This window comes from Phalacrocorax carbo, chromosome 1 (assembly GCF_963921805.1).
Source record: "Phalacrocorax carbo chromosome 1, bPhaCar2.1, whole genome shotgun sequence".
Lineage (NCBI taxonomy): Eukaryota > Metazoa > Chordata > Aves > Suliformes > Phalacrocoracidae > Phalacrocorax > Phalacrocorax carbo.
Genome location: NC_087513.1, coordinates 67833791 through 67850743, shown reverse-complemented (window position 1 = coordinate 67850743; position 16953 = coordinate 67833791). Strand labels below are relative to the sequence as shown.

Here is a 16953-nt window from a genome sequence, read left to right as displayed (position 1 = left end):
GATGTACCCAACATACTGAATACCAACTTCGTCCTTTTATTTCTTAAGGCAAACAATAAAACAAGACAATGTTAAAAGATGCTACTAACTGTAGAGTCTAGCTCCTTTAGCAAATACTTTTAACAGCTATAAAATTTATATTGCCATCTCAAACTTTTTGTACGCAGCCTCCTTACAAAAGGAAAACTAAAGCCTTCAGAATAATTTAAACCACAAGGCACTCATGCAACACAGTTAACCTCCAAGCAAAACACCAAATATTTTCCCCTTACAAGTATTTTTATTCATGCCTTTTACAATCTGTTATTTTAAATACTACTCATTAAATCCTTCAATTAATTGAAAGCTCAGCAACGTGCTGTTTACAAATTAGCTTCTTTGTTAAATTACTTCAAAAAATGTGCTGCTTTAGACAGTTTGTCCACATGGTACTGATGATGATGGTACTTCAACAGAGGCAACATTAGTGAAGTGACTGATGCCAAGCTGACATTAGTTTCTCATCAGTAAGTAAAGATTAAAACAGATTTCAGGGGTTAAAGCCAAGGAACTCCAAAACTACAAAAATTGAAATTTCAAATAAAAGTAGTATCATTTCAGTGGATTATTAATCTGCTCTCAGTTCAAACTGCACATGAACAGTTTAAGCAAAGGCTGGCACCGGATAATTTCACTTTTTTTTACTTAAAATTAATGCTCAAAAGACCACCAAAGTACATAGCTAGCATGAAGGAACAAAGCATGCTTAGGGGTCACAGAGAAAACTGGAAGCTTACTTCCACAGTCAGTAAGCATAGAATAACAGCAATAACATAATCAACCAAGATATTGGTCGAACGCTTGGGCAATCACCCAGAAGCAAATATGAATACAAATCGAGAAATGTCTAAAAGTCTCTCAGTTTGACTGGAATAGATACAAAATTGCTTTTGATGGGAAGAAAGTTTTGGTGCAGTTACTGCAATCAGACATGTGTGAGCAGCTAACTGTTTAAAAACCCCTCAAAGACTTCTGGGATTTTGACCCAATGCTCTTTTGTCTGCCCTAAATTGGATGGGAACACACACAAAAATAAAGCCACACTACATGAACCTTCTATGGATTGCACCAAAACCCAATGCTAAAAACAAGCACTACCCTTTTAATTTAACACTGAGGCTTTGAAAACAAACTAGGTATTTGTTCCTGGTACTACAAGCTCTTCCCACTTCTTTTAAGGTTGTTGCACAGCGTCTCAGTTACACAAGTTCTGACTCGCGTGGAACCAAGGGCATTCTTGCCATCATTAGACTGGGCTTCTACAGAACTCTGGCTCTGCTCAGGCTGGAAACTTGGTAGTAGTAGTGTCTTAGCCCAGCTTAATCCACCAGTCATTTGGAAAAGTTAAACTCCAGGGTTTCTTTTTTTTTTTTTTAACTTTCAGAAAGGAAACAATTGCTTTCTTCCCTGTGCCTGTATCAAGTGCAAACCCTAGAACTTAAAATGAAAAAAATAAAAGCTTTGCAAAACTAGGCAATGTAACAAACATGACTTTGTGTATATTCTAGCATTACCTCCTACAAGAATCCACCACCAGAAACATACAAAATGTCTCTGAAACTGTTTTAGCATTTTTTTTCCAAGAAAAGCACTTACGCAAATTTCAAAAAGTTAAGGCTAGCTCAAGTTGACATTCACCTATATTGCAATGAGCAGTTTCCTTCAGCCTCCCTGAAGCTGCGTTACAAGTATTTTTACAATCCTCCAAGTTACCTTTTGGAGACGTAAAATGCAAGATGCTATACGAAACAAAACTGCAGTATATTTTTTGACAATAAAGCTAAGAAATTCTTCAGAGAGCAGAATATTTAAAGAATTAAAAGGCAGACTGACTCCAAGGAAAGACTGCACCTTTGTTCCAAAGGAGTGCCTCATGTAAGGTCTGCAGTTCCCTGTCTGAATAAAGCAGATCCCGAGTTGATGGATTTTTACCTCCTTCAAGCACGCAGCCCAGCACCTGGGAGAGTGACTGTGTTTTGTATTTCACAGTTTTTATTTATTTTACCTGCAGCTCGCACCAGGCGACTTCCACAGTGGTATCTGTATCCAGTCCTTTATACACAGTTTTGAAAGAGCCTCTTCCAATCTCGATGTCAAACTTCAGGAAGCGGCCATCCGGGGAGATGCCCACTGCCTTGGTCTCAAGCTCTTCAATGTCTTCCTGCTGTGTTCTCCGCTCCTCAAATTCCCGGCTGGCAGCTGACGCGCTGCCAGCGGCACTGGTGGGGGGTAGCGCAGTTGCCTCGTCCTCCTCCTCCTTGGGCAGCAGCGGGGCAGCATCCTTTGCGGCAGGGGGCTCCTGAGCAGACTGTCCTTCGAGGGGAAGCGGGGCAGGCGGTGGCGGCTTCTGCAGCAGCGAGGGAGGCTGGGCAGCACTGACAGCGATGCAAGAAGTCCGGATGGCACCCTCGGGAGGAGAAACCAACGGAGCTGCGCTGCCTCCCGAGACAGGGACCGAGGGCGCTGCGGGCTGCAAACTGGGTAGCTCCAAGGCTGTAGCATTGGAGTCGCAGATCACGCTACGGCGGAAGAAGCGGTGCTCGGTGGCTGCCGCCCCTCGGCTGTCCTTGTCCATGGTGTGGCGGCGGCGCCGGTACTCCTCACTACGGCCTCCGCTCCCTGCTCCACCGCCTGCTCCACCGGCCCCGGAGGCTCCGTGGTCGGCGGCTCCCAGTTTCTCCCCGATGGAGCTGTCCGAGCTGGAACCGTTCTTGGGCGGCGGCGGCGGGGGAGCCAGGAAGCGAGGGGCCGGGGTGCCGCTGTCTGCGGCGCCCCCCGACATCATGCCCCGGGGAAGCGCTGCTAGGGCGAGGAGGCGGCGGCGGCGGCGGGGGGGGGGAGGAGGGGGGGGGAAGGCGAGAGCAGGGGCCGGTCACTGAGCGGGGAGCGCGCCTGTCCGCGGCTGCCGTTGCAGCTGCAAGAGAGGAGGGTCCCAAGGGCTCCTTACGGCGGAGCTGGGAGGCGGCTGCTGGGGAGGCTGGGCCGGCGGGGTGGGTCCCCGGTCAGTGTCTGCATCCATCCTGCAGCGGGGAGCCGGGCAGCGGGGCCGACATGGAGCACCAGGAGCGGAAACGGGGCGCGGGGATGGGGGCGGCAAAGGGAAGGAAAAGCCCAAGAAACACCGGGCCCGTGCGGGGAGGGAGGCGCCCCGAGACGCGCCCCCCGGGCGGGGAGAAGCCGGTGCCTCGCCCGGTTGCTTTAAGGCGAAGGGAGCGCGCTGCAATTATTCCCCGGCGATGGTGAGAAAGCGGGGCAGGTCCGGGAGCCTCCCCCGGACCGAGGGCCGTCGGGGAGGGGAGGGGAAAGGAGGGAAGGGGTCGGGAGGCGAGGCGGGGAGAGGGGGGCAGGCCCCGCACGCCGGCCGCGGAGGAAGCTACTGCGCTCAGTCACTCGCACCGGGCGGGGGAGGCCCGGGCAGGCCCAGCGCCCGCACCGCGGCGAAGGGGGCAGGGAAAGGGGGCTGGGGTGAGGGGGGGGGGACTCAGCCCCGCCTCGCAGGGGCGCCCATGGCGGCCGCGGCCTCCACCTCCCGGCGGGCGGGCAGGCAGCCACCGCCCGCGCACGGCCGGGCCGGGCCGCGCTGCCTTCCAACAGCAGCCGCCGCCGCCTCGCACGGAGCCGGAAACCCTCCTCCTGCCCCCCGCCCGCGGCTCGCAGCCTCTCCTCACCGGGGGCCGCCCGCCGCCGCTGAGCACTGCCGCCGCCACAGGTGAGCCGGGTCCGGGTGGCGCCCCGCGACCGCGGCGGGGAGGAGGGAGCGGGAGCCGCCGCGGCCGCCCCGGGGACGTCTCCGCGCTAAATGGCGACTGGAGCCCGAAACCGACACACAGAGGAGGGGGAGGAGGACCAGCTCCGCCGGCCACGCCCCCTTCCGCGCCCGCCCTGCGCACGCGCGCCCGCCCGCCCGCGCCGCCACTTCGGCCCCTTCCCCCCTCCGCAGTCTCCCGGAGGTGGCGGCTCCCGTCGTGCACCGGCGCCGGGCGCGGAGCGTCGCGGGGGTTGTAGTCTCCGCCGGTGGGCGGGCGCCGCGCCGCGCCTCGCCTCGCTGGGCCGGGGCGGAAAGGAAGGAGGGTCCCGGCGTGCCCAAGGCCAGGGGACCGATGTGGCGTGGCGGAATGAGGCTGCCCGTGTCCCCGCCCCAAATCTTGCTCCTTCTAAAGCGGGGCGCGCCTCCACCATGCCACCTCCTCCGCCCGGCCCTCAGGGCGGCCTGGGCCACAGGGGCTTCAAAAGGCGCCGAGGCTGCGCCCCTCGCTTGTTTCTTCAAGTCCTGCGTTACACCTATTTAACGCATTACCTATATAACTTAGAATTTTCAAACAGCCTTTAAAATTATTTAAAATTGCAGGCAACGATAAGGCCCTGTATGCAAGTACTGTATGAACAAGTGAGGGTTTGGGTTTCTTCCTCAGTTTAGGTCATCTGAGGAGGTGTTAATTGGCCAGGTAACCTAAAATGCAAATAACTGCCATGTAAATGTGTGCTTTCCATTATTTAAAAAGAAACGGGATTTGCAGCCTTTGCCCTGAAAATTATCATTATCCTACGGCTGTTCCGTTCACAGCTGCTGCAGTCGAGCCAAGGTTGTACAGAACCAGAGGAACAGCGAGAGCCCATGCAAATACTGACACAAATCAGGAGCTTTCAGGTTAACAAAGCATTGGCGCACACGAGTCATCTATGTTATTTATACCATGTTCCTCTTTTGTATTAATAAACGAAAACCAAGCACTTTCCTTCTTACGAGACCAGACTTTTTAAGTCAATGGGAATGTACTGAAGGAGGAGCAAACGATTTGGTATTGTGCCTTCCGGGCAACTAAAAATCAAAAATTATGTTAAGGGGAAAAAAAATTAGGAAATTCCCTATGTAAATAATATGTTTCCAGCAAACGCACTGGCATTTCAAATACTTTTTTTAGAAGTTACTTGTACAGCAGCAGTTTAGAGGAAGTTCTGCGTTGCTGATGTGAGGCCTTAACTCCTTCTGTACAACACAACACAAACAACCCTTTCAGACCTCCACAGCCCCCAGCCACAAAATATCAACCCGAGCAATTCTCATGTGCCTGTATTCCTTACATATAAAATTTAATACCACACGGTAATCAGAATACCATTGTTTTCTGGACTACTTTTCTTTGTAACAACAGAAAAAAACAATGGCACAGCCTTCACAAAGAGAACAAGATGTACTTTGCAGTTCCACTCTTCAGTAAAGACTTTTGCATGGCTTAAGACTTCTAGAGCTTGCCCTCACTGATAAAGTTAATTTAGTTAGTGTATTCGTGCCACTGGAACTGCATTGGTACAAGAGTAGACACTCTCCAAAACAATTCTGAGCTGAAGAGATTAATTTGATTAGCAGCAAAGAGCGACTGGATCGAAACTGATTAACTCATAATGCAATCTGCCGCACCCCCGCGGCGCTGCCAGGGCCAATGGCACCAGCAATTGACCATCAACATCTCCTCTAATACCAAGCAGAGTTCAGCTTCACTCAGCACTTGGCTACAGGCATTTGTGCATCTCTCTAGACACCAGAATGAAGATTCGTTTGTAGTATCAGCAGGCATGTCCATGCTAGCTTTATACTGTTAAAGAGTAGTAGGACAGAGTAGCACTGCTCCAACAAGGGGTAGCAACCAAGGCCTCATTACCCACCCTCGTCTGTGCCACTCCATCTTCACCACTGCTGTTGCCTTCTGGAGCTATGCTGAAGCAGAGATCTGCTTTCTTCCACTGCCTGCTGCATTTTTACTAACCCTTTTGACAGGATAAGTAGGTGTAGATAGCAAACCTTGCTCCAGCTTGATGCCTGATGTAACTTCATGAGCATATACCTAAAATAATACTGTGATAAATCATTCCTTGTGGTGCAAGCCTACAGAGCTGTTAGGTGAATTCCACTTGCATCATCAGTAGTCTTTGGCAAGCAGCTCCCAGGGCTGTGCCCAGCCACATACCGTATGATCTGCTGCGAAAGGTAGATGGCCTGCAACTGGGGAACCACCGCCCTGTGGTCTACACCTGTGGTTTAAATGAGACCTTGCGTGTAGCCCCTCTCTTACTCAAGCGCCTTTCACCCATTGTTCTTAAATATATTTTCCCTTAGTTAATTAAGCAAAAGCTTTGCAAAAGAGACCTGCAGCCCAGCAGCGCATAGCCACAGGGGGCCTGAGGCAGTCTTTTACTAAAAAAAAATTGTGGTAATTATGTAAAAAAGCACCGCCCCGGTGTCTGATCCAGCACACTCCTTAGCAGTCTTGAAATTCAAGGTTAGTCCCCTGAGCCCAACGTGTTCAGTGAGACGTCCCTAACACCCAGCTCTTCTCACTGGCTCCACTTCTGGGCAGAGACAGGTATAGCAGTCATCTCGGTGGAAAAAGAAAAAAAAAAAAAAGCTGAGCAGCTGACCTGGAGGTGGGAATGATGGATTTTGTCTTCTTTGGCTCTGAAAAAAAGAAGTGGAATGATACTGGCAATTATATTTTATGTGGGTGTTGTTTTAATTTTGTCATTCTAAAAAAAAGACGAATGTAATAAAGAGCGTGGGCTTGCTTTCCCTTCAATTTTATTTCTTTTAATCTGTAAAACTGTGTTTAGGCTAAATGGAAAATTTCAGTATTGCAGCAAGATTTAATAAAGCATTAAAGTAAATTCTATATGTATTCTATGTTTAGAAACAAGTAATTAAAATAGTTTTGGTGCCAGAGTTCCTCAGCCAATTAAAAATATTTCTTTCACCCATTGCTGTAAGAAAAATCCACAGAAATAAGGAGCCTGACTATACTTGAGAAATTACAGGCAAAGAGACTTAAATGATCTTTTGACTAAATCCAAAGGGCTGACACTTGACATGGTGAAAATATCCCCTTTCTGTCAAGCCTCCTTTAGTTGCAGCCATCTTCCTTGGAACAATGATAGTTTAAAAAATAACTCTGAATGAAGTGTGATTTTTGAAGTTGACTGAATCAGAAACTTTTTTCCTGTTTTGCTTTCTACAGTGAAATTTCATTCACTGTTGGCATTCATGACCTGCCCATGTGACAAAGTATTAATGTGAAACAGCTATTCGCTATTTTCTCTTATGCAATACATTATGCAATACAGAAGGCTATGCCATAATTTTGATGCATGTGATTTTATTCCATAACCTGACTGCTTTTCAAAACAAACTGTTCATCTCGGTTTTATTGCACATTACCATGTTGCAGCTACAGTGCCATATAACAACAGTGACAATCCAGATTTTTCTACCACAGTTTCTTCTTTTTCCTAGACATTTCTCGAATCTAGACTTCTGCCACAGAGCTCACTTGCATTTCCTAATGCTGGAAGTTAGTGAAGCAAAGTGTGTCAAGACCACATGCCTGAGAGATGAGAGTATTTCACTTTCCAGATATTCTCTTTTGCTTTGTTTTTCCCCCCAGCAAATCAAATTTAACTGGAAACTTGTTCTAAAATCCTTACACTTCTTTTATTCTTTTTTCTTTAGTGAGGCTTTGTACTTGCAAGTAGCTCTGGAAGTCAGGTCAATTATGAAATCATTGTAAACATCTCGAGGATCTATGGGCAGTTTAAGTCTTCAGACCGTAGTAGCTGGTACATCAGATGGTGTTGGAAGGTCAGTCCTGCCAAAACCTCTGAACGTGGGTAGTCTCTGCACAAGAAGGGACCATGGGAACTGAGAAAGAGCAAGAAATACAAGCCTTTCAGGTCTCAGAACTAAGCATCCCTCTTTGTGCTTTCCTGGCTTACAGTCTACTGGTTCTGCAGGAAGACGGGTCCACACTACAGCCAAGACACCTATGCAAAGTATGAGCTATAGCTAAAGAACTAGTGAAAGAGGCAGCCAGACTGTATAAGAAAGGCCAAATTCAGAGATGATGAATTTATGTGACATTTCTTATTTATTGCTTGGGAAAATGTCAACAACCCTGCACCATATAACTAGAGTGTAGCACGTGCTGCTTCATCAGATTGAAACCTACGTTTCCCTTTCACCCACTCGTCCACCCCCATCCTAGCTACTAGAATAGAAAGCATAACTTTTTCTTTCCCTTCTTTCACCATTCCCTTGAGCTACTTTAACAAATGTATTCTGGCCATGTGAAAGTAAACCAGTGCAAGAACCAGTAGAAGCATATATCACTGGTTTGTTACCTGTGTGTTTTTAATGACCAAAGTACAATTTTCCATTATATTAGTAACTATCTTTAGTCTAGAGCTTATTGTAGGCTGCGCTGCTGGGTCCCTGATGGTTGTATCTGATCCACTACTGTATTTATTTTTAGCCTATCTGTTTATCAATGTACATTCTCCAAACATAATCCATTCAGATGAAGTCAAACAATAGGAACGTGATAAAAGGACATTTAAAATAACTCAAATGCTGAATTTTATCAGAGATGAGACTCAATTATTGTTCATTCACTATTTCAAACTGTATCAAGCCATAATGGCAGGTGCTGTGGCCAAATTCAATGTCAACCCTATTGGAGGCAGAAGAAAATCATTGCTCACTTCTTTCTTTATGTCATCTTCGTGGCGGTTCTTACAATGTTTCTTCACAAAACAAGTTTGTGAAGTAGTCTAACAGTAAGTGTTGTGGAAGCACCGATATTTGCTGAAATCAGCACAGTGTTCTTCCTTTTTCTGTGTCTTTAGTCATTGCTCAGGATGCCTCATTTATCTTTTTTCTCTCTAAGGCTCTGGGAATTCTGTGCTTCACAGCAGTGTCATAACACTTCTAAAGTAAGCACAGAAGCAGGGGCACTGCTTTAATGAAGAGGAGCTGTTTGATGAAGGTGGGTGGAGGGAAGCGTGAAAAAGATGGTGATGCTGTGTTTGCGACTGAATCTGTTAGTGATGCTGTGCAGCAGTCAGCCTGCCCTGCTTGCTGTTCACCACTCACAAGCTGATGAAAATCAATCACTCTCACAGCAGGTCCAGTCCTGCTTCTCTCTACATCAAAGTGCAAAAATAAACCACTACTCACTTCAGTCAAAGCAGGAGCAGGCTTATAGTCCAGCATAAAGAACTTCCTCATGTCCTTCAAAAGCACAGTCTGAACCAAATGCAAAGCATTAGTCTGTTCCTGTGTCATTTACCCCAGCTCAAGTACTGCAAGGTGCTCATCATTTATGAAAGGGTTTGAGCATTCCTGAAGGATAATGAGTGTTCTCCTCAGCCACTGATGATGAGGAAAGAAAGAGCACTCAGCCCTTCATGGCAGGGCTCAAACCTTGCAGAATCGAGCCCTTGATGAGACAGGAGTCCTAAAGAAAAAAGGAGCATGTGATCATTTGGCCAAAGGAAGCAACATAAATGTGGAGTAACCTCCTCAGATCACTTCTCTCCTTGCAAAATACTTAGTGCAAGGAGTGATCGGCATGCTGTGCACATTACAGAGCTGTTCGCTTGCGGGCTCAGTCAGCTGGCTCCTTTTGCCGCCTGTGGGGACCAGGACTGAAAACACAAAGTTGAAATGTAACACATTCTGGCAATCCGTGGCTGATGTGTGGCCTCCTGTCGTGCTTGGTCAGTAGTTAAAGTGTTTATTGATGGTATAAGCACATAGGTATTAGAAGTGACTTACAACAAAGCTCCATACCTGAATGACCTCTGCTACACATGTGCAAAGTTTTCACACTCATGTAGTTTCAATGGTGTAATTACAGTCTAATGAAAAAATATCCAGTGTAAACAAGCTCTTGGGGACCACTGCCAGATGACACAGGTCAGAGCAGCTCTCATGTTGCTCAAATCTGTGTCCAAGGCTGGGCAGAGAATCAGGGAGCTATAGCTGCCCCGCAGACAGCGCTAGACCTTTTGCTGTGCTTGATCTGAAACAAAATGCTCCAGGGAATCTACTTCATGTTTATCAGAGATCTCATGAGGCTGACGAGTGTCTTAAAGCTCCAGGTGAGAAGGGAGAGGAGATCTGAGTGATCTGAAAACTGGTATATGCTCGAAAAGTTCTCAGTTTCCTTTGTCTCCATGTGATACTACCTAAATGCTGACAACCCTAACAGGACTGTCACAAATTGCTGATGACTAACTCCATCGCAAAACACCAGCCTCTCCAAACTAATGAGGTACACAAAAACTCATTGAGTAACCTCAAAGCAGACTGAAAATTCATAGTTCAACCACCTTTGAGATGTGACAAAAATGGTTTTAGAAGCTTTTCATATATATATATATGACACTTCAATGGTAATGTCTTTCTCTGAGAAACAGTTTGCCCAATTCATCTACCTCTGATACCAACACAGTGGTTCTGCTGCTTCAGTCCCGAAACATCAGTCTTTTAAAATATTTCTGTTCCATATGTTTGTTCTCTGAAAACAACTTCCCCTTCTTATACATCCCTCCCAAAACTATTAACTACCACTGATAGCTGGAAAGCAAAGATGTTGCCTTGTGGAGCACAAGCAACATCACGCTAAAGACCAGACTATGAAGTATAATAGGAGTGATGTCTTTCTGCTCAGACAACTCCTCAGCTGCCTTAGGTAGACAGGACAAAGCCTCAGGAAACACGTATGTTTAGATCATGCCATGCCTTCAAAACTTTCAGCTACGCAATGATCAGGAAGACAGATTGTCTACAGCAACACCAGTATAAAGGGCAAATTATTAAAACTTTTTGATGAGTCAAACTCATATCCTGTAGTTTGCGCCACCATCTTTGGGATCAGTGCTTAACTTCTGCCTGAACCTTGAGCTGTTTACTCCCAGCACCTTGTAACCCCATCAGTAGCCTCTCCACTCTGGCTGGAGACAGGCACACAAATGTGCATTGTCAGGACCCAAATCTGCAAACACTTCAGCTGGGAAACAGTACTTAGTTCTATGAACAGTCCTATTGACATTTTACATTGCACACAGCATAAGCATCTGAAGGATCAGGCTTTTAGTGATTACTTGATTACAGGTGCAGCAGTTAAGATTCAAAACAATGCAGGTCATGGAAATGCAAATCATTCTGGTCTCTCCTAAAGTACTAAAAATCCCTAAATCAAACATCAGTACCTAAAATTAGATCCACAATCAAGTGACAGAGATTACACAACATTCATTACAAGGTTTGCCAGGATTTTCAAGCAGAAAAGACCCAGAAGGAAATACAGATCCACTTATTAGGACTTCTAATATCACAGTGAGTAAATTACTTTTTAAAAACATCTTGCATTACAGGGAATATATAATCTCAGGGGAACCAAACAGCCTCTGAGCAGCTTACACTTTTGGCAGCAGCCCAAGATACCATGAGGCACGAATCACACAAATGTCCGAGTTTGTGTAAATTCTGTGCTCAACATCTGCACGAGCTTTTTTCCTAATGTAAAAAAATCCTAGCTGATGCTTTGTTTCTTTGCCCAAAATTCAAACATCACGTATTTTATCATACACATCAGACAGGTTGTTCCTTGAATCTGAATCTTTCGTGTCCCCTCATTCTACCAGATATGTAACATTGCATATGATATATCATGTATTGACAGTCAATTGCAACATAAAACCAAGAAAAAGGAGGACAATTAAAATGCTGAGATGATTTCTTCTTTATGAAGCCATTATTTACCTCCTTAAAGGGCCTGAAGTTCTATTAAAATTTAGCTATTATTACCATGCAGTTATTATCAAGAACTAGAAATGTGATTATTTGGGCATTATAACAGCCTATAAATATTTAAAGCATTGAACCCCAGAGAGGGTTAATGCAATACAGGAAAGTAACATTAGAACTAGTCGGTGAATTGTGGAATGGAAAAATGGAAGTTTGAATATATTTGAATGTGGAATAATCTCCCAGTAAGACAGAGCTGATGCTGCATTACTTGACATTGTTTCAGTGATGATCCCAAAACAGCATTCAAAATCTACTGAGTTAAAACATGTAAGATGAGAGGGACATTAGAACATGAAACTGATTACTTCCGCAAACTGCTATAAACAGAGTCCATCACCCTGATGCTAAGAGTAGTGAGTTCATCATTGTCAGCAAATGGTATATCTGGAAATATTTGGTCAAGAAAAAAAACCCACATTGGTTTACATCTCTTAATTTTCACGCCCTGAATACGGACACTTTCTTGGTCATCCACCCCTCCTGTTTCAAAACCAAGACATACACCCTCTTTAGTGCCTGTAAAACTGGTAACACCTGTACACTATGCCAGGATATTAAGCTGTTCGTATCATTTTATCAATGCTGTTGAGATCTTTGTACAGGAGAGAGAAGTAACCACCACTGTGGTGTGGTTTCTGACCTGTTTCTTAGTAGCTCAGCTAACTCAGCTGGCTGGTTCAGAGTTTTTAAAACTGCAAGCTGACAACAACATGCTCTAAATGTTGGACTAAGCAATTTCAGAGTGCATATTTAGCTTACTGTCTTGATGCCTTTTTCTTTCAAATTTGCTTGGTAAGAATGAAATATTTTGCTGTAAAAAAGCTGATCATAGACAGACAGACAGCATTTATCTAAACCTGTTGTATGCAATGCAGGCTCTACTTGTGCAGGAGACACTGTTCGTCTGGACACATGATAATGGGAATGCTAGAATCCTAACATAATCCTAACTACTTCTTGCTTGAGTCTCCTTAAGCCCTTCCAAAGTAAGCCAAAAATTATATATGGGAACCTTCCTTGTTAAATTCTCTGTTACTACTCAGAAATCTACTCTGTGGATTTGAAGAACATTATACCTGCTCAGGATCTGTAGATGTCCCATATCCCTAAATGCTTCCCTCCAAAGGAACTTCAGTACGTCCAGGATTTTGAGAGGACAAAGCCCTTCAGAGAGAGGTACAGTGTTCCGGGTGCTAAAGCAAGAGATGAGTAGGAAGTTCAAATGTGTCTGCCCAAGAGAAAAGTAGGAGGAAGGCAGCTCTTAAATTTCTGGGGCATTGTGAATTCAGGAGGAGAATGATATACTGAGGCAGCAGGTGGGGGGGGGAAAAGTTACTGAAAACCTTACAGACATTTTGTATTTTTTCTATTTAGAGAATGTGGTTTTCATAGTCTGAATAAACATCACCACTGACACTATATGCTGGATGAGATCTCTGCCAGGAGGATAGAAGATTGCTGAAGGCAGACCACAGCATATATTTTCATGATATCATGAGAAAGGAGCAAGAAGAGCTTAGCTGAGCGCAAGTAACCCACATTTCCTCCAGCAGTGTCAGTTTTTAGCTTCCAGTCTAAAAAGTACGTCTTTTTGTTCTTCACACTTACCAGTGTGAACTTGTCCCACTAACCCATTCAACCCTGTCCCTCCTCTGTGGTCCTTAAACAGTCCACATCTTATTCAAATTGTTGAGACACCCAGTACCTCTCTCAGCCATCTATGGATTGTTTTCCTACCTGAATCCTGGGTTGCACAATGGGTATGATTGCTGCTTACCCAATGTTTGTTATAAAACCTGTGACAGCATTTTTTCCTTACTGGTCTACAAGAGGAAATAGCATTTTATTTGAAATGCTGTGCTGAGTGTCAACATGAGAGGTGTTTTAAAAGAGCTGAGAAGTATGCTGTCAGGAAAATGTTTCTAGGCCTACCTTCCCTCCCACATCCAACTGTGTTGAAATAATCAAACGTTATACCACTTGTACTTGGGAAAAGGATGACTAACAGCAGCTAATTACTGCTCAATCTGTTGCCCTCAGCAGCTATTGGCCTGAATCACACCTGCTGGCATGGAGGGGCACAGTTTGCAGTGTGGTGCTCTGGAGGCAACTTAATTTTCAGGGTCTCCCTTGAGAGCTAGTGACTGGGACAAGGACTCCACATATCAAGATCCTATCACAGAGTCTGCTACCATGGCATCTGACTCAGCAGATGGCCTGAACGCCCTGGCTCTGAGCCTCTCCATGTCAGCCCTGACCTGCTGGGGGCCCTGGACTAGCCCATGTCATATTGCATGGGAAAGAGAGGGGGGTTACTAATTTCTTCCTGCTCCAACCCCCTGCAGCAGAGACTGAACCTAGCTCAGTGGTACTGGACATTAGTTGCTGCTTTCCTCACGGTTTGCTGCTGCAGTAGCAAGGAGCTGGCAGAGGGCCTTCTGTATCATATTTGATCTGTTGACACTTGCAGCAGTGCTGGACTCTAACACTGTAGGAGTTTCCATCTGGAGAAATATGGTAGCCCTTCCTGCCTCCTCATTCCACTCCCTACGGAAAACCTCCCTCTTGTTTTCCCAAAATCTGGGCCAAATAAAATATACCAAAATAACACTGGAGACAGAGAAGGAATCTCTTGCCTCAAACTTGGCCTCGGAACAATACAATGCAACCATTACTCGTCTCACAAGTGAAGTCACATGGGTGGAATCCAGGCAGAGTTTCATCAGCAGGGACTGCAGGTTCACCCAGGCTGCTATGCAAACAGATATCCCCCTTGTTTGTGGTGGCCAGAATGACCACTCTTGTCTGTTTTCATGCTGTTTTCATGAGTGTTCAGGCAGTATACTCTTCAGCTGGCTAACTTAAAGCTTTCTAGGAAAGAAAGGGCAAGAAGGTCTTGAACTGTGGTGGTGTAGCTGCCTGCTGGCCAATGTGCTGTGACATTTCACTGTTGCATGGAGAAAAGGCAGGACAGCAATACTTGTATCAGAGCTGTTAGAGATCCTGCCTCACTCTTAAAGCTGTTTATTACTTCAGGGATGTTCTTCTGAGCAATCACCTGATTCTGCTGCACTTGTATAACATATCCAACACCTGACATATGAGCCAGAGGCTGGCTTTCTATAGCATAACCTGCCCCCCACAAAGCAACCATTATTATCCTGTCTATGCAGAGCACGGCTCTTTTATAGGAAGCCTCTTGCATGCAGGGCAGCAAAGCCCTGCACAGAGATACTACAGAGCATCCTTGCTTAGAGTTCCTCAGTGTCATTCCAGGCTCGAGCTATTACATCACCTCACCATCAAAAAAGATGGGGTTTGGCCCAGAGCTGATGATGTAGTATAGTACCATTCTTTATTTAGAAGTAAGATAAGCATTATTATCAAGCTTCTGTCATCACTGTCTCACGTGGGGCACCTTTAATGCGTCATACTCCTGCACAGTTAGAATAATGATGCAGACTCTTTAAGACAGACAGAGGGGGTTTCTCTAAAAGGCAGCTTCTCTGTCTGTTTCTACTGAGATGTGTGTTTGAAAAGCATATTACTAAGTAAAACCCTGTTTAATTTATCCTATCTTATATGGATTTTCATCCCTGTATGCAATCAGTGTCAAGACAATATGTCTGGTGATAACGAATGGCCGAGTGTTGTGTGTTCTAGCTTCAGTTCTTTTTAGGGAGTTTTAATCTCTTCCCATTGTCCACCTGCCTCCTGTTCCAACAAAGGGCAAATGGCTTTTCAGAGCCACCTATGTGCTGGTTATCTGGGATGTGAGTGTTTGAAGTAGCACTGTGCTTCTGAGGAAATTTCCATTTCACGTATAGGCTGAGAACGGGGTTACCAACCGGTTGTGGATGCTTCTAGGACACATGAGCTTAAAGGCCAAAAGGGATCATCACCACAGTCTGACTGGACACCCTATTTAATGCGAGCTATAGAATGACACCTGTTGTTTCACTCCTATTTGATAAGCCTAACTGGTTGAACCACATTGAAATTATAGAGGTGTTCAGTATCTAAACAAAGTCCTGAGGATGCCCTTCTGCAATTTGTCTCCAACCCTCTATGGGAGTTGTCAAGTCAGCTAGTACAGGCAGCAAGCTAATTTATACCAAGTGAAGTGCTCAGCCTCCATTTTCTCCTCCTCTCTCTTACATTTCTGTCCTCATCTGTTACTGGTCTACTGTTTCCAGTAGATGCAAATTGCTTGTAAAAATGTATATATCGAATTTGTTATCTTAGACAGAAGCTCTCCCTAATGTCTAGCAGCTTCTCAGGGGCAGTGTTATTTGGCAGATGTTCAGAAAAGAACTTCATGTCGCTAGCTAGGCTTTCACACTTGACTGTAATGCGCTCTCACCTTTATAGGGAAATGCTTAAGTGCTGATCATGAGACCCTTACTTGTGAACCAACCACTTACAATAATCACCTCTGGCCACAGCAATTCTTAAAGTGGGCTCTGGGTATCTACAGAGACTTCAGGGTTACAATTGCATGAATGTTCATAGGATCATTGGTTAAGCAACAGGAAGAATAATGTTTAAAAAAGTTCAAAAAATTAAATGTGCAGGGAATCCAGCACTAGTCCATCTGTCCTGCTACATAAATCCTCCTTCTCTTACCTAACTTCCTCCTGTGTGAACTCCAGGTTTCCTCAACTAATTCCTGACAAACAGCCTTGCTCTGGCTTTTGTATCCTATGCCCCACATTCTTTGGATTTTTCCTATAGATGTTATGGCTGAGATTTTTCACTTTTTTGCTTCTTTTTATCACATTCCCTTGCTCTTGCACCCAGCCTCTCCTGGTTAACTGGTTCTACACTTCTGTCTGCCTTTCCGTGGTGCCGTCCCACCTTGGATGTCATCACCACCTGCCCTCCTCTCTGAGCCTGCAAAGCCTCTGTCAGTGGAGTCCTTTAAGAACAGGTTAGACACACACACTTACCAGAAATAGCATAAGTACAGTTCTTTCTGCCTTTGGGCAGGAAACCAATTAAAGGACTTACTGAGGCCCCTTCCAGACCTGCATCTTTCTGATTCTATTATCCTTTGCATTAGTGGGAGAGCAGTAATGGAGCCACACTTCTTGGCACAAATGTTTCCAAGCGATTGTTATCTTGGGCTCTTGGGCTTGCAGCTGGAGCTCCCCTTTTGGCTGTCTGCAGGGTAGCACAGGCTGCAGCTAGTGCCAGGGATCAGGCTTGCCATTTCAGCTTCAGTGATGACTTAAACATCTGAGCTTCTTCTCTCCATAAAGTTATCAAATTAC

The 16953-nt window shown here is 45.4% G+C and overlaps 1 protein-coding gene across 6 annotated transcripts in view; it reads right to left on the bottom strand.

Annotated features, from left to right (window-relative positions):
* The window catches only part of WNK1 (WNK lysine deficient protein kinase 1), a 106997-nt gene extending 103125 nt beyond the window's left edge, over positions 1-3872 (bottom strand). For 3 of the 6 annotated variants that reach the window (XM_064458237.1, XM_064458243.1, XM_064458252.1), the window contains exon 1: positions 2045-3870. In XM_064458237.1, the coding sequence (XP_064314307.1) occupies positions 2045-2824 (780 nt within the window). In that variant the 5' untranslated portion in view covers positions 2825-3870. Of the gene's footprint in view, positions 1-2044 lie in introns of all 6 variants that reach the window. The other 3 variants (XM_064458277.1, XM_064458269.1, XM_064458260.1) reach the window with 2 other exon arrangements.
* Positions 3873-16953: the final 13081 nt, after the last annotated feature.